This window comes from Thalia democratica, chromosome 4 (assembly GCF_965202585.1).
Source record: "Thalia democratica chromosome 4, ktThaDemo2.hap1.1, whole genome shotgun sequence".
Classification (NCBI taxonomy): Eukaryota; Metazoa; Chordata; class Thaliacea; order Salpida; family Salpidae; genus Thalia; species Thalia democratica.
Genome location: NC_139168.1, coordinates 60358031 through 60375205, shown reverse-complemented (window position 1 = coordinate 60375205; position 17175 = coordinate 60358031). Strand labels below are relative to the sequence as shown.

The window sequence follows — 17175 nt, the reverse complement described above, 5'->3', positions numbered from 1 at the left end:
TATTAAAAACTGACTTAGAAGCTTTTGCAGATTAATAGCAGAATGAGCCATAATTTGTATGATCAGAAAAAAGTATGTTTAATGTTTTTGTTTGCTCAAGACAATAAGGATGAATTGGCGGGTGTCAAATATTAAATGCAGCTCATTTGCAGAAAGCGTACTTTCACAATATAGATCAGCAAACCACAAAAAAAAAAGCTGATGCAACGACGCAGCCTTGCTTCATTCCTCTTTAGATCATTAATAAATCAGAAACAACATCATACTAATAAAAAATTTCTGTGTCCAAGTGAAAAATTTCACAACCAAAAATGATTGGAGGATAGCCAGATACTATCGAAAACAGTTTTTCATTGTTTAGTAGATAAGTTTTAGTAAATTAATAAACGCGATATTTAAAAGTCTTTTATTTTCTTCTAAATGAGTGTTTTTTATGAGACTCACTCAATTTAGTCCTGTACAAGACGTTAAAAGGTATCCAAGTGGTTCGCAACTCGATAACCGAAAGGTTTATTCGTGCTCCGGGTCCTAGGAACAAATATTTTAAGCGATCGTTTTTATCGTTCAAATAACAATATATAGAGCTAGAGTTAATCAACTATTTTTCTGTTTAGAAGTACTTGTGCTTATCTATAAAAACTTTTAAAAGTATATTCCAAAGCTTCTAGATCATGGTTTCTCAAACTCCTTGTTATAACGGCCCTTTTTTCAGTTACTAAAATATGATCGTTACCACTTGTTACAAATTGCAGAACATCTAAAGAGCTTCAAATTTCTCGTGAAATGTTTCTAAGTATTTCCTTATCGCCCCTTTGCTATGGGGTTATGGCCCCTTGTAGCTACTCGTATACTGACTTGCTAAACTGGCAAATATATGGCACACTTTGGGAAGCCCTTTCTATGCTATCAAGTTTTCTAAAAAGTGTTTTGTATGAAAAAATCTCTTTCAAAACAGACAGTTGTATTAAACTTTTTTTTAATCGGGACGTAGTTATGAAGAAATAGTAATTACTACAAATTAAACCTAAACTATAATACTTTAAATTAAATAAGTGCTATCAGTTTAAAATCCTTGATCTTATAAATATTTCAAAAAAAAAAACAACAAATATAATTTCATAAAAATTATTTTCAAACTATTGAGTATTTATTATTAAGTGTTTACTTACAAATATGGTCTGTAAAGCAACGCCATTATCATTGTTATAGCTTAATGAATTAAAAAAATGACACCGAAAACGATTTGGTTATCGAGTCGCACACCAAGAATAAATTTAAATGTCTTGTCCCGGACATTACGCACGCGATGTTTGGCTATTATAACAGAAAATGGGCTGTTGTTGTTCCAAAGTTTAATTTTTGAGTTTTATTTAATGTATAGAAAATAAAGTAACTAAACCTCTATAATTTACTAAAGATGTCCTTTTTTTTATTTCGATCATGTTTAATATTCAACATAATTAAGCATTATTAACAAACTAAACTTTTCTTGTTAAATATTTTTATACTTTCAAATATCGGCAAAAAGTATGTTTATTGGTTAAAGACAAGCATAGCTTACTAAGTAAAATAAACTAATAATTTTTTTAAAATTGGTTGTACTAATTGTTCCTCAACATAAAGAAAATAAGAACACTTAAAAAAAATTTGATTTATAAATGATACGAGTAAAAGTTTTACATGGAAAATAAAAGTTTTACGATTCTTTTATTACAAAATTAGTTAAGTACTAACACATTCTAATGGTAAGAAATATTATACTTATTATTTATATCACTTTCTATATAAAGAAGAACATGCAATTAGATAAGCTTTTTAGCTTTTTGTTTTTACCGAACTTTTTCTTGAACAATTAATCATAAGATTAAAACGTAAAAAATGAACTATCGATAGAGATGGTTTAGAACTAAAATAGTCAAATAAGTTAATTTTAGACAAAAATATTTAAGCCCTAAAACTAGCAAACAAAATACACACAATTTTTTATTCTAAAACTAAAATAATAAACTAATTAAGTGAAAATGGTGTTCAATTTTCTTTGTTTAAAAAAAAACAGTACAAAAAAAAACTGTGTAAAACAACATTAAAATTTAAGGTTCGATACATTACTATTTTTATCTTCTGTCGGCAACATCACAGCTTTATGCTTTAAACGTTTAGAGAATGTTTGATTTTCTTGAACTATTTTCAAGTTTTGTATAACTTATAACTAACTTTGTTACAAAATGAAAAAATTCAAAGTAGATTTATTTTATTTTTATGACAAAAGTAGCAGTTTTTTAATTAACTAAAAAGCTAAATTTTCTACTAATTTATATAATTGACCTTTAAAAAGTTAGAAAGCGGGGTGTTTTTGTTTTTAAGTTAAATAAAGCATACAAAACTATCAAAATTTTCTAAAAATGAATAAAACATAGTTATAAAAAATGTATTTGTTTAAAATGTTTTATTCATTTTTATAATATTCTATAAAATGAGAAAACTATCATTATTTTGTTTTAGTATAAAAAATATGTAACCAAGTTATTAAAAAGAAGTTGTTAAAAAGTTTTTAGATAGTTTAGTAGTACAAAAAACTATTGATAACTAAAGTTTAATCCAGTCAATATGCTTAAAATAAATTTATAAGAAGCAGAATAAGAAACAAACAAGTAGCAGCCCTAAACATACACGAGACACAATTAAAAACCACTGAATATAATAGGTTTTTGTGTGAAAGCTAAAAGTAGTTGTTTTAACTTAACAATTGGCTCAGCACTTGTCATGACAAAGAAAAAAACTTCAAAGTCAGCCCACTTAAAGTGGCTACTGTAAGATCAAAACAAAAAATATGTTAGTAGTTCAGTTTATACCGATCTTAAGCATGAAAGTTTTGATTAAATTTGTTCTTATTTTGTCGTTTTCAAAAGGTTATTTAATAGAGAGGTTTTAATGTATTTTATGTGCACTTAGATTTTAGCACTTCATATTTTTAGCTTTACGCTTAATTTATTTCTCTTTTTACTTAAATATATAAAGAAACACGATAAGGTAATTAAATTAGAAATTCAGATTACTTTTTAATTAATATTTTTAGCTTATTATTTTTTTATAAAATGAAGAACAAAAGGTAAAGTGAAACAAAAAGAATAATATAGTTAGCATTGAAAGCAAAGCTTTAGGTTTAGAACTTTTTTACGAACAAAATTGTTTAGGTATATCAAGTCAAGGGTGTGGAGGCCAACTTGTTGTTGGAGATCTACAAATTCTGACTAGTCCCGACTACCCAACTAGCGCTGAAGAAAAGGACAACACTTACCCATCCGATTCAGATTGCATGTGGAAAAACATAGGCGCCCCTAACACTCTAAACATCGTAAGAAAACTATTTGTAGTTTAATTCGTAATTAACTATTCATTAAAGCTTACCGGAATTGAAAGTGAAATGTAAATTGTTATAAACCGAGTAAAAATTATAACTATATTTGTAAATTAATTTATTTTTTATAAACAAGTAAAAAGTCTTATTGTGCTGAAGTTTTTTAATTTTTTACAAGACAAAGGTTTATATAAGTTATTGAACTTCATAAACACTTCTAAAACAAACTAACCAAAAAAAAAGTTTTAAAAATCATCAATAATATTTTTTTGAGAAAGCGTTTATTTTGTTGTAAAGCCTTTTTATTTCAACAAACTTATTCAGTTTTTAGATTTTAAATAATTCTTTATTAGAAATTAACGATAAAAGACACAACATTTGCTTTTGAATAACACCTTTTTTTATTTTCAACTTTTACGAATTTTTATTAATTTAATACACTTAAGTCTTTTAAAAAATATTATAGAATAATTTTAAGTTTAAAAAAACTTTCCTAATTTTTAACTCTGTAAAGCAAGTAACTTTATTTTTATCCACTGTAAGATTTTATTTTATTTTTTTTTGCTAAAACAGAATCTGATTAACTTTATATTAATGAAGGTAAAGTTTTTGGATTCAAGAATAGAAATAGGTGAAGATGATTCAAATATAACATGTGACTTTGATTATGTCAATATTACAGTTGAAAGCACTGGAGGTAGAAGATATTGCGGGTAAGAAATACTTACATTAGTTTATTTATTATTTATTGAAACAATTTTTATGCCAAAGTTGTTTTGATTATGTAAAATTTAGACAAATAAACAGAAAGAAAATCAACCATCAAAGTATTATCTAAAACTCTTTATTTTACGCGTTTAGTTTAAACTTTTAAATCGTTATGTAATCTAAATTGAAAACATCTAAAAACGTAAACTTTATCAAAACTTTACTATCTTATAAAAATTGTTTTAAAAATTCGATCACTAACATTAAAATAAATAAAAAAGGTTTCACTAAAAGAATATAAAATAACATATGCTCTGCATTTCTAGATACACAAAACACGAGGAAAAAATTGTTGGTTTGGGTTCACTTTGGATACATTTTGTCAGTGACGATTCGGTCAATTATCGCGGATTTAAACTTGGATACAGCAGTAAGTTACTGAAAAACATGTAATTGTAATTAGTTAACATCTTTTTGCTTTATTTTTGTTCAACTTAATTTACACAATATTTTTTGCATCGATTCAGTATAATTCGTTTTGTTACTGTTTTTTAGTTGAGAACAATTACGATCCGTGTGATGGTCTTGACGATTATTGCGGGGACGAAGGAAGATGCTACAGTGAAGACGGAATTATGGCCAAGTGTAGATGTATCCCTGGGTAGTTTTACTTGTACCTATCAAAATAACATGTGTTTTTGCTGCAGTGGTTTTATCAGAATTGTTAAAAATGCATAAGCGTTTTATATAATGTTTATTATAAGCTTTCTTTTGAGCAATTTCAATAGTTAGCTGTTTATCAATGTTTCATTTTTAATTTAAATTGAAATTGTGTTTTAGCACATGTTCAAAAAAAAATTATCTAAGTGATAAATATAAGTATTTAATGTAGTTTTTTGCATAACTATTTAAAAATTAGCTTAAATAATGTTTAGTATTATGATGTAAAGTATAATTATAATCATATCTGACTAGAGCAGTGCTTCTGAACCTTTTTTTAATGACGGAACCCTTTTCCAAAGTTCAACTTTTCCGCGGAACCCCTAATTTAATTTTACATAAAATGTTTAATATAATATTTCCTGCAAAATACAAAATAATTTCAGTGAAAAACGAACTTTTTAGCAAAACTATATAATTGTTAGAAATCATACCAATTGTAATAGTATTAAGTCGAGTCAAACTCAAAGTGCGACAGAGGCAATAGGTATTTTATGATTCTAAAATAAATAAACTAAAAGAAACATGATTAATCGCAACGTCATAAAAATCTTTCCTTGCATAATAAAAACAAAATGAGAGCTACAAACAATAACGAAATGAACATGACGCTAATCAAATTCACAGATTACTTTAATAAACGGGTAAGATGCCTAACGAAAAATAAATAAAAAACATTTAGTGCGAAACTTGAACTTGTCTCTTAGCAACAAGCATGTCAATGCGCGGCTGGATTTTGAATAGACTGAGACAGAGACAGGCAGATAAGGTTGGAGTCAGCATACAGTTTATTTGCTTCGTTTTAATGTTTGTTACATGCGAAAAGCCGGACTCGCAAAGATAAGTGGTGGTGAATGGTAAAAGAAATTTTACTGCACGCTTTACTAAGACTAAGCAGATCAATGAATGCTTTAATTATATGTGTTTTCCATTTTATGTGTTCCATTTTTTTTGAAGTTTTATGATTTATTTTTTTTTTCTTTCAAATTTCTTTCTAAATTTCGAAAGGCTTTGCGGAACCCCTGAGAGGCGTCGCGGAACCCTAGGGTTCCGCGGAACCCCATTTCAGAAGCACTGGACTAGAGAATACAACTTTTAACTAAAAGATAGTTCGTCGAAAAATTAAAACAACTAATTTACTTACTGTAAGTACGACGAAGGTAAAAACTTGTATTTTTCTAAATTAAAAACCACCTTCTAGATATTAAATCAGTAAACAAATGTTCAATGCAGAACAACAGGAGAGTACTGTGATGCTGATATCTCGGAGTGCCAATCGAATCCTTGTCAAAATGGAGGAAGGTGTGATGACTCTAAACAGAAGAATCATTACGAGTGTGAATGCGGAATCGCATTTCTTGGCTATCACTGCGAGCAAGGTTCGTAATTTGTACCAGATGTCGTTTTTAAACAAGATTTAACTGATCGATTTTAAGGTATATTTTTGTTTGTTTGTTTTGTATTTTGATAACTTTTTCAAAAAAATAGTTTTGTCAGATTAATGTGATTAATTCGTTTCTTTAATCAAAAACAACATGTAAATATAAAAATAAACTTGTTAGAAGCAGCTTTGTAAACTTTATAACAATTATTTGACTGTTTTTGTAGTTTTTCAATGTATTTCCTAAAATTATTATTTTCATCTCAATCTTTAAAACAATAATGTTTTCAGTTGTCAAGTTTATTTTAGTATCGGGTGACGGAAAGGTTTTTTACTTAATTTTTAACAAACCTGCAGCTTATAAATAAAACAAATCTATGCAAACATGACTTAAATATACAATTTAATTAACTTTAGTTTTCATTTTTATTATTTTTTGTATAGCTCGACCACGACCATGTGACAGTGATCCTTGTATAAATGGTGGAAGTTGTCAGGAGCTTCCTGGATGGGAGCATCAGTGTTCCTGCAGAGAGTTCTTTCAGGGTGACAGCTGTGAAGTTGGTTAGAATTTGTTTTAATGTATGCTTTTTTTTTTCACTAGCATAATTCACCGTGAGAAGTTTTATGTTTAACGTAAGTGTTTAGAAATATTTTCAATTGTGTTTCTGAGTAAAAATTTTATAGAGACAGGTTGTGGAAATCCAGGTTTGGAGGGTATTGGTGAGTTTATGAGGTACCACACAGGTACTAAGATTGAGTATAATTGCAGCTCGGGGTTTGAAATGATTGGTAACAATGTATCAGAATGCCAAGAATCAAGACACTGGTCCTCACCCAAGCCAGACTGCAAAGGTGATAGCCATATAGTTTAAAGCTTAAGAAAATTTTATTGCTCAACAGCTCTAAATTGTAAAATAATAATTTTATAGTTAAACAATAGCTTTAATTCGTTAACAGTATTTATATGTTTTTTTTTTGCTTTTACAGAAATAATTATTCCTGATCCTTACGAAGGAGTTTTTTTCACTCCGTTTGTCACTTTTATGACGTCACTAGTGGGTACATTTTTATTGTTTAGTACTCTACTTGGTCTCTGGCTGAAATACAGAGGGTTAGTCCGGTATTTCATAGTTTTTACTTTGAAGAAGCATTTTAGTTTTTTTTTTTTCTAGTTTGTTAAAATAAAATTAATGGTTAAAAAATTTCAGTCCTCATGTCCCAGTTCCTAAAAAAACTAACGACGAAAATTTGGATACAGTTAGTGGTAAACTGTCACTGAAAAGATCGAAAAGTCAGGAAACGCAAAATAAATCCGAAAGTTCGGATCATAGTTTACCGAATTGTTGTGACAGTTCAGAAAATATGTTTAAAAATGATGATGTAATAAGTGACGATGTTTTTGTTACGAAAAACGAAGTTGATGGAGATGAAAATAATGATTGAAGTTAACAACTTAAACTTATTTTTAATTTTATGTAAATTAAAATAATAATATATAGCTATATTTCTTCTCTAGACCTTCAAGAAGTTTAATCAAAACCTTTAAAAAATATATTGGTTTTTGCTTTAGTATTTTTTTAATTAAGCTCTCATTTGTTATCTTTATCCATAGTCATTAATTTAGTTTTAACGATCTTTAAAACATCAAACAGTTATACTGCTGTTCTTAAACTGTTTTTTAAGTACTTTAAACAGGCTATTAATTTTTTTTTTTATTAACTATGATTGCTAGGTTTTATGGTTTTACTAACTTAGCTGGTCTATAGCTTAGTGAAAAGTACTATTTAATGTTAAAGTTTATATTAGACTTTATAGTGTATTTCTTCATTATACTATCAAAAAAATAACAAAAAATAAAACCTTATCACTCTTTTGAGTAATTCTTTCCGTATGTTAAGTTTATAAAATATAGATTAAAAGTGGAAAGAACTATACTATTTTTTTGATTACATGCATATAATTAATAACCTAACAATGTTTTTTAGTTTGTGTTATGTTATTTCTATACTAAACTTTTGGATAGTTGACTTTTTTATTGATAAATTGTTTTTATCAAAAGCTCATAATTTATTATTTTGTACTAAATTCAATGCTTTACACTATATTAATTGGTAAGTTGTTGTTTGATAAATTTATGTAAAAAAGGGAGTATTTTCTAGTTGTAGTCAAAGAAAATATTTTTTTAAGCAAACTTAAATTTTTGAAGCAGTCTTTAGGAACAATAATAAACAATTTTTCTAAACAGTGCTTTTTAAAAAAACTAAATTGTTACTTAAAAGAAAATAAAGATAAGGTTAAAGTATGCTCTACTCAAGTTAAAAAGTTAAATAAATATTTGAATGATTCTCTGAAAAAACCAACAAATTTTATTGCACATTAATGTTGAAAACGTTTTTAAGACTTTTACTCTTTTTGTCAATAAACTCAATAAAACAAAACTCTAAAAACTAAAACATATTTTTACAAGCTATTGAAAATAAGGAAAAGGTATATCATTACTTACAAAACTTACAACAAACTTACTTACAAAAGGGCAAAACAAACTTTATTGAACGACCAAAAAAGAAGTCAAAATATTTAGTCCTTTCGGTTATCGAGCCGCACACCGATTGGATAGCTTTAAACGTCTTGTCTAGTACTATTTCAAAAATGTGTATAATTAGTTTGTAATCAGGTAGAAGAATTTTAGTAATTTATTATTTATCTAATTGATGATGTGCAAAATCTCACAAAACAACGTGTCCTGGACATATTTTAGTCTTATAATCTATGTTTAAAGGTTGTCAAGTTTTTTCTCTAAATGTAGCCACTAAAATAGGCAAAGAATTCTTAAACTTGGTAAACAAACACTTTGACACAAACCACCCATACCAAAAAACTTTTAACAGGAAAAAACTCAAAACTTTTTATAGCTGCATGGAAAATTTCAAAACAAAAATTCTTAAACACAATAATAAAATATTTAACAACCTAAACCTCAAACAGCAAGAGAAAACCTGCAACTGCAGTAAAGAAAAATGCCCTTTAAACAATAACTGCCTATCAAAAAATGTAATCTATTGAGCTACTATAAAAACAAACAATATAACAAAATTCTACGTGGGTTCAACAAGCACTAAATTTGAAAACAGATATAGCAATCATAAGGCAAGCTTTGATAACAATAAAAGAGACACAATACCGAATTATCGAACTATATATGGGAGTTAAAAGACGCAAACAAAGACTATAATTAAAAATGGGAAATACTTTGCAGAACTAAAACAAAACCGAAAAACAACAAAACATGCCATTTATGTAGCCTACAAAAGTACGATATCGAAAAAATCAAATAAGAGTTATCATTAAATAATCAAAGTATGTATTTTAAAAGAACAAAACACATTAATCAATAACAAAATATAGCAACAAAAAAAAAAAAAACAAAGCAAAAAATAAGTTAACTTGTACGTAGTTGTTTTTAACATAAGCTAACTAAAAGTAGTCAATTTTAGTTGAAACGTCAATATGTGTTTTTTTGTAATTCTTTAAAAAATTTTGATATGTGCTTTATATTGTTCTGACAAGACGTGTTAAACGTTGAAACTTAGTAAACAATACGAAAATTAGTTGTTTGTTTTTTTTTGTGGTATAAATATTAATCTCTGCTTTCGCATTAAGAACTTTGACTTTTGTCAATTGAAAACCAATTTTAAATACAATGATAGATATATTCGCAAAAGATAAACTTTTTTTTAAAACTCACATACCTTAATGGTATGCATAGTAGTTTAGATTAAAAATGATTCCGTTAGAAAACTACCAGTTACTCGTTTAGTTGTAATTATAAAATTAAAAAAGCTTACCAAGAACAATAAATTTAAAAATTCTAATTAACAAAGTCTGTCTTGCAAGTTATTTATTAATCATTAAATCTTTTCTAAAAGCATAATTGTTTACACTTGCTGATTTTGAGATTGACTGCAAAAAATATTCTTTACTACAAATACAACTAGGTGAAGCTTAAATGTTTTTTTTCATTCTATGAAACTCGTTATACTACATATTGACAAATTGCGTACTTTTTTTTTGTAAAAGTTATTGATACACTTTTATTGTGGCTTTATTAAAAATAAAGATTGCCATAAACCTAAAAAAAAGTGTTTAGTTATTAGTATAAAATCGAAATTTTTGTTATTCTAAGTTTTACTGTAAATCCTAATAGAAAAAATAAGTAAAACATAACTACACAACAGAAATAAAAAATTGTATTTAGTTCACTTTACAAACAACTTAATCTTTATTGATGATTTCGTTGAAGCAACGATATTAAAAATATGAAACAAACGATAATTTTGAAAGATATTTTTATTGTGGTATGAGTATTACTAATAATTAGTAATATTTTGAAAATATATCAATGAATGTAAAAATTAAAAAAAAGTTAATGTCTGAAACTGATTAGTCGATGGAAGAATTTTGTTGGTAATAACAAAAAAAAACTGTTTAATTGTAGTTTTTTTTTTATCAATGTTGACAATAAGAGGTTTTATAAATTTTACACACTGCTAATGAGATATTTTACTATTAGTGAATTTAATATAACTATTTTTGAATCATTTAAAACTTCTGACTTTTTCTAGAGTTTTAAAATTTTAGACTTTAAACGTTTTTGTGGTAAAACCTTATAACTAGGTTCTATTTTTGTTAGTTACTTATAAGTGGTGCTTAATTATTGCATACTTCATCACATTATTTAAACTAGATAATACTTTTTACCACAAATATTTTCATTAAATAAGGCCTCCGAAATACTATTAATTATGTGATACAGCCTGCATGTAAATTTTTCTAAAAAACTGGCTTGGGAATTGTAAAAAATCTACCGACCCCTGCTCTAAAGTAAACAGTTTTTAGACGAAAACACAGGCTTTATACAAAATAAATATCCACAAAAATATTTGTTTTCTCATTTTGAAACTTTCTTTTATAATTTTCATTTCCATGAGTTTAAAAGTGAAAGCTGTTAAAATATTACTCTATATAATCAATTCAAGCCACAAAATACATAATATCAGGTATAATGGTAATTATAAAATTATACCTTTTAACTTTTTTAAACAGTGTAAAACGTTTTATAACTCACTAAGTGTTCATAAATAATAGTTATTGCTATTCAGATTTTTTTTGTACGCTTTTAATGAAAATTGTATTTAGTATTAACATATATAGTAAAAAAAACAATGTCGGACATTATTTTTATTACATACTATACTTTTTAAAAGCAATGTAAACAAAACATTGTTAACACTAATTTTAAATTTTTTGATTTTGAAAACAAATGCATAATACTTTGCCCAGTTTAAAAATATAGATAGTCTTAAAACACCATAGTTTTAAAATCTAATTTTACTGTTTTGAAATGTATAACTTTAAAATACTATTAACATTATAACTTATGATGAGTTTTAATTTAATCTTATGTTTGTCTAAGGCACACCTTACAACAATCAAAGTACTTTCTAAGTCCTGATTCAAGATTTAAAGATACCGAAAAGATTTTACTGAAAAAACAGAATAAAAAACTGAAAAATATTTTTTTTATTCACTCATTGCATTAAATTGTTTTATTTTTAACAAAAATATAGTTAAAATATTAATCTAAAAGTATGACTTAAAATATATGCAATTTTTCAACTAAAACTGAATAAGCCAGATATAAAATAGTAGTTTTTCAAATAAAATAAAGTCCTTACTTTTTTATAAGTAATTAGTTGAAAACGAAATCAAATTAACAAACTTCTACACTATGATTGAACTATTTAGAACATCTGTTTAATAAATAAAGTTTTTTGCATAATCTAATTTTAAATTTAATAAAGTACTCCACAAAAAAAAACTTAAACATTTTATTGTCCTTCGATAAAATATGATATTTTACTATAGTTTACAAAATTGTAAAAAGTATTAGTTGACTAAGTATAAAAAATATATTTAGATAGCTTTTACAGTACTTACCACATTTAAAAACAATGCAAATTTTAATATATTATTAAAACACTATCATTATTTTATAAAATTTAATACTAATATCAACTGTTGACAAAAATTCTAGGTTTACAATCGTTTTTCGAATACTAATAGATTTTTTCAACAATTAATATCACTATTTTATAAAATTTGATACTAATACCAATTAGTTGTTGAAAAAATCTAGTAGTATTCGAAAAACGATTGAAAACCTAGAATTTTATTCAATTTTGTTAATTTTTTTTTGTTTTAAGCCTAAACTAAAGTTAAAAACAAACAATAGACGGAAAACACTATTTTAATTAACGACTTCAAAACTGTTTTAAGTAAACAAAAAATTAATAAATTACTACAAATTAAAAAAACTCTGTCGAAAAATAACAAATTTAAAATACAGGGTTGTCAAATGTTTTTGGAAAATTTTCTCCGGGTTTTCAAAATTTCTTCCAGGTTTTTAAAAATACACGTTTTAGGGTCTATTTTTAGTTTAAAGTCAAGTTTAAGGTAAAAACTGTGCTAAATAGTATAACGACATTGAAAAGATATCTAAAAGTTTCTTTATTTATGTTTTTTAATAATAGCAATACTTTATGAGGACAAATATGTTTTATTTATACGTTACATTTTTTAATGTCAAATCTAAACTGATGTAAAAGTTGTTTAAAATTCTAGGTTTTTCCGGGTTTTTTAGTGATTTTTGTTCAAATTTCTAGTTTTTTTCAAAATTTCTCAAATTCCATGTTTTTATCCTAATTTGTCGAATTCCAGGTTTTTTTGCAACCCTGAAAAGATTAGAATTAAACTTAAAGCTATAAGCTTGGCATGGTGAGGCAGTGAGATTGAATTTTTTTTTTCATGTTCAAACGTACAAGCTACCGTCAGCAGGGGTGAGGTAGCCGGTCAAAATGAGAAAAAAATCAACGCAAGTCCACACGCCGACTCCGCCGAAGCTGAAAAACTTGCCTATTCCCTCTCTCCAGTACCCCAGGTAAAAGCGGTCCGCTCCAAAACCGCCCAAAATTGCCGACCAGAGCAGCGCTGAGGTTTTCGACTTGCCAGAACTCCAGTTGCAGGGCTGCATCTTGTGGAACTTTCGGTTACCCAAGCAGAAAGTGTCAGGGTGCACGCGGCAGGTTGCCGTGGTGAACTGGCGGGGACTGGCGTAGACGTGACATGACGCGTTCCGTTGCACGCATGAGTGCTCACGGTCGCTGGTAAGGTAGCAGTACCTTTGTAAGTTGTTTGTTTTACGACAACAATAAATAAAAGTTTAAAAAAGTAAGATAAAAAACAATTTGTTAAGCAAAAACTATTCATTAAAATAAGTGTAAAAGTAACTGCAAAATCATTATTTTTATACGACAGCAATAATTAAAACTACAGTTAAATTCAAAAGTAGATGTCTTAAATTTATGACAAAGTTAACCAACATAGATAAAGTATAACTTATATCATTAACAAAACATTAGAAAAATTGAGTAAAAGTGTTCAAGTTTAAAGAATAAATTTAAAAAAAAACAGGAAAAAATTTAAACTTATTTTGGATTAAGCTTTTAAATTAAAACTATAAATGTTTTATAAATAATTTAATAATCTAAGAATTTTATTCGTATTTTTTACTTTAATACAGCTCTAAAAAAGATTTTTTTTTTAATTTGTAGAACTTAAGAAAGTTTAAGTAGCATTAGTTTACGACTTAACTTACTGAGTATGCAAGAGTATAAATAAAGTTTTTTATTATCAAAAAATAAAAAAAATAGTTTACTCATCGCTAAGTTACTTTGGTACTACATTTTTCAGAAATTTAATTACAATGAGAAAGTTATTATTGATACAAAAATTCATGTTTAATGTAATTTATTTATAGTTTATGAATCTTAATGAAAACTATGTTTGTAATATTATGTAAAGCACATTACAAAACTTTAACTAAATACAGGGTTGCCAAATGTTTTTGATAAATTTTATAAAGGTTTTCAAAATTGTTTCGAGGTTTTTAAATTACATATTTTAAGGTCTATTTTTGTTTAAAACTAAGTTTAAGATAAAAAACTGTTTTAAATAGTATAACTACATTGTAAAGATATCTTAAATCTTTTTTAAATGTGATTTTTAATAAAAAAAAATTTTGATATTGACAATAGTTTTTTAGCTATACGATAGATTTTTTGTGTCAAATCGAAACTATATTACTTAACATAAGTGCAAGATTTTTAGTGATTTTGCTCAAAATTCCATGTTTTTCTAAAAATTTCTAAAATTCCAGGTTTTTCCAGGGTTCCAAGTTTTTGGTAACCCTGTAAATAAAACTTTTAACATGATCAAAACAGAAATACAATTTTTTTTGCATTAACCATCAGGGGTTAATATGTAGCTGAAATCTAAGGTTGGTAATTGGTCAAAAAAAAACGTACAATGTGACTGGAAAAATTAGTTTTATTGCTCTCTAAAATATTTCGACACAAAAATAACAGTAATACTTACTATGTGTTGAAAATCATAGTATCTAAGCTAACTGTATTTATACTGTAAGAAAAGAACTTGTCAGCAACAACCAGGACGAAAAGTACCTTAAGACTTGAAAGGTCATTTTCTACCGTATCAAGTGGTGAGCAGTCTCGTTCGCGTCCCCTGTATTTTATCCTGATATTCGAGGAGAAGCACAATCATGTGAGGCACTTAAATGAGCAACATGGAAGGATACAATATTTCAAAGGAAGTATAGCAACTCTCTTTCTACAAAAATTGCATAGCTATTGCACATGAAAAGATAAAATAAGAAGCAGCTTTTAAAAACAAGATTTGCAGCAATGTTTGCAGAGAAGAAGTCAATATTAAGACCACAAGAGAATAAGGTAAATAAAAAATATGGAAGGTATGGAAGGCATGAATCATCTAGCCGCCAAGGCTGTAGACTGCAGATGATCAAATCCTACCTGCAGAAATCACTACTCATCCAGGGAGTTAGTATAGAAGCAGCAGATATTATGATCAATATAGAAAAGTATAATCTTTATTGCAGTAGAATCCAAAGTCAAATAAATATATTAAAAACAAGTAAGCTAATTGACAGATACTTGATGATGGAAGTTATTAAAATATATCAAGCTATGATTTTATAATTCTTTTGATGATGTTAGTAACTTTTTTAACAGTGCTAATTTAAGTCAAGTAGAGGAAGAGCATGTTTATGTTTCAGTGGGTCTGGGAAGAAATGGTTATGTTCTAGCGAACTAATTTTTTAGGAAGGTTTGAACGTAAAGTAAACAATGATGATTCCCGATTTACTTGGAAAACATAGCATGGACACCTAGATAATTTTTTCTTTTTTGTGTGCGTTTTCATAGTTTTTAAATTAGTATTGTTGCTTTATATTAAAAAACAAGCTTAGATGAAATTGTACTTATTTTTTTAATAGTTTAAATATATGTTAAAAAATGTTTAATTTTTTCAATTCCCTATAACAAAGATTAATTTTTGTGCTTTTAATAAGCTAAGGGGAATATAGAGTTATGTAGCTCATTGTGTTGTGTTTTTTTACTAATTATTATCTTCATAGATCGTTTACTATTTAGAAATGAATAATAATTTTTTTTTTCAGCTATTATTTTGATTTCAAAACTTAACTAACATTTAAAATTTTCCATAAACTCAACCTTAAGGTTATATTTTTTTATGTTTTTTAAGTATAAATTTGTTTTTTCTAATTGTTTAACTACAATTTTCCATGACTGTTACATATATTTTTAGATTTTATATAAGCACTGAGGAGGTTTTTGACTGAAACTTAGTTTGCGTAATAAAATTTTGAAAGAATAAAATATATACAAATACTAATAAAATCTTTGTTAAAGAAATGTATTATTAATTAAAATTTTAAAAGTTAGTCTGTTATTGTACTTGATTAAAAACAAACAAGGTATTTTACTAAACACATATATATATCAACAAATTTTCATCAGTATGTTACAATTGTTACAAAATAAAGAAAATTTTAAATTTATATAGCCTTACAATTGCATCAGAGATTAATTAATAAAGCAAAAAACGAAATTAAATAAGATTCTAAATAATTTTGTGTACTTTTTACTTTAAAGATAACAATCAAAGTTATCAAAGCTAAATGTTAGTATACTTAGTTATTTATTTGTTTGAGTTTTAAGACTATAATATCATTAAGAAGCTTAAACTTTCCAAAACTTAAGATAAACTAACCTAATTACATTATGATTTTCCTATATTAATAACTTTAAACTATAAGTTTTATTTAGTCTTTATTTAGTTTTATATTTTAGTTTTTTGTTTCAAGTTTAGCCTTATGTATTCTTGCATGTTATTGTAAAAAAAATTACAAATTTTATTCAATTGATGATCTCGTTTGACTAGATTCGAGCGAGTGAAACATTGTATTGTTAAAAAAATATAAAATTTTGAATTGAAGATTCTCAATAAACATAATTCAATATAACATAAGAGCACTAATTAATTAAAACTAATTAAAACATTCCATGGTAGCAATTTACCTGCACTGAAAGGTTTTAGTCAAGTTCCTTGGGCCACTGCATACAGAACCAGTAGAAACATTACAAGGAAGATCAACCGTACTACCATAATCACAATCATCTGATTGATTGCAATGATAGCATGAAGCAGGAAGATTACTGCACGAATCTGCACTACAAACACTTTCCATCTGTGCTTTATTCACAGGTACTATCCCCACAAGACAACCAAAGACAAGCAGTTGAATATAACTCATTACTTTATTGTGTCTATATATAATGTTTTTTCATAAAATCACATAAATTTATTGCATATAAGTAGTAGCTTAAGGTCTTACTAAATCTAGTTCTTTTGACTGTGTGACCAAATAAGTTTAGCTAGAGAAGTAAAACTACTAAAAAACATAAAAAGAAATATATTGTTTAACTATTTTAGCTTAAAAATGAGTACTTAATGAATTAGGGTATCAAAAAATATGTTCATTGAGTTTTCA

General features: G+C 26.5%; 2 protein-coding genes across 2 annotated transcripts; one reads left to right on the top strand and one right to left on the bottom strand.

The window, feature by feature from the left end:
* Positions 1-2814: 2814 nt before the first annotated feature.
* Positions 2815-7772, top strand: LOC145834608 (uncharacterized). The gene is made up of 10 exons (XM_082942078.1): positions 2815-2909; positions 3195-3355; positions 3959-4071; positions 4393-4496; positions 4622-4727; positions 6020-6165; positions 6612-6731; positions 6855-7022; positions 7158-7281; positions 7379-7772. Exons 1-10 carry the CDS (start codon positions 2831-2833, stop codon positions 7611-7613), a joined length of 1356 nt encoding a protein of 451 aa, XP_082798204.1. The 5' UTR covers positions 2815-2830; the 3' UTR covers positions 7614-7772.
* Positions 7773-12484: 4712 nt separating this feature from the next.
* Positions 12485-16946, bottom strand: LOC145834104 (TM2 domain-containing protein almondex-like). The gene is made up of 2 exons (XM_082941450.1): positions 16703-16946; positions 12485-13408 (listed from the first exon to the last, which is right to left on the bottom strand). The coding sequence occupies exons 1-2, from the start codon at positions 16936-16938 to the stop codon at positions 13039-13041; spliced, it is 606 nt and encodes a 201-aa protein (XP_082797576.1). The 5' UTR covers positions 16939-16946; the 3' UTR covers positions 12485-13038.
* Between the last annotated feature and the right edge of the window lie 229 nt (positions 16947-17175).

Excerpts from the sequence above, each read along its gene's own strand:
- LOC145834608 (XM_082942078.1), top strand. The coding sequence starts at position 2,831 with ATGTTAGTAGTTCAGTTTATACCGATCTTAAGCATGAAAGTTTTGATT. Across the intron at positions 6,732-6,854 it reads GGGTGACAGCTGTGAAGTTG|AGACAGGTTGTGGAAATCCA; the intron begins GTTAGAATTTGT and ends AAAATTTTATAG. Across the intron at positions 7,282-7,378 it reads CTCTGGCTGAAATACAGAGG|TCCTCATGTCCCAGTTCCTA; the intron begins GTTAGTCCGGTA and ends AAAAAATTTCAG.
- LOC145834104 (XM_082941450.1), bottom strand. The coding sequence starts at position 16,938 with ATGAGTTATATTCAACTGCTTGTCTTTGGTTGTCTTGTGGGGATAGTA. Across the intron at positions 13,409-16,702 it reads ACTAAAACCTTTCAGTGCAG|GTACTGCTACCTTACCAGCG; the intron begins GTAAATTGCTAC and ends CAACTTACAAAG.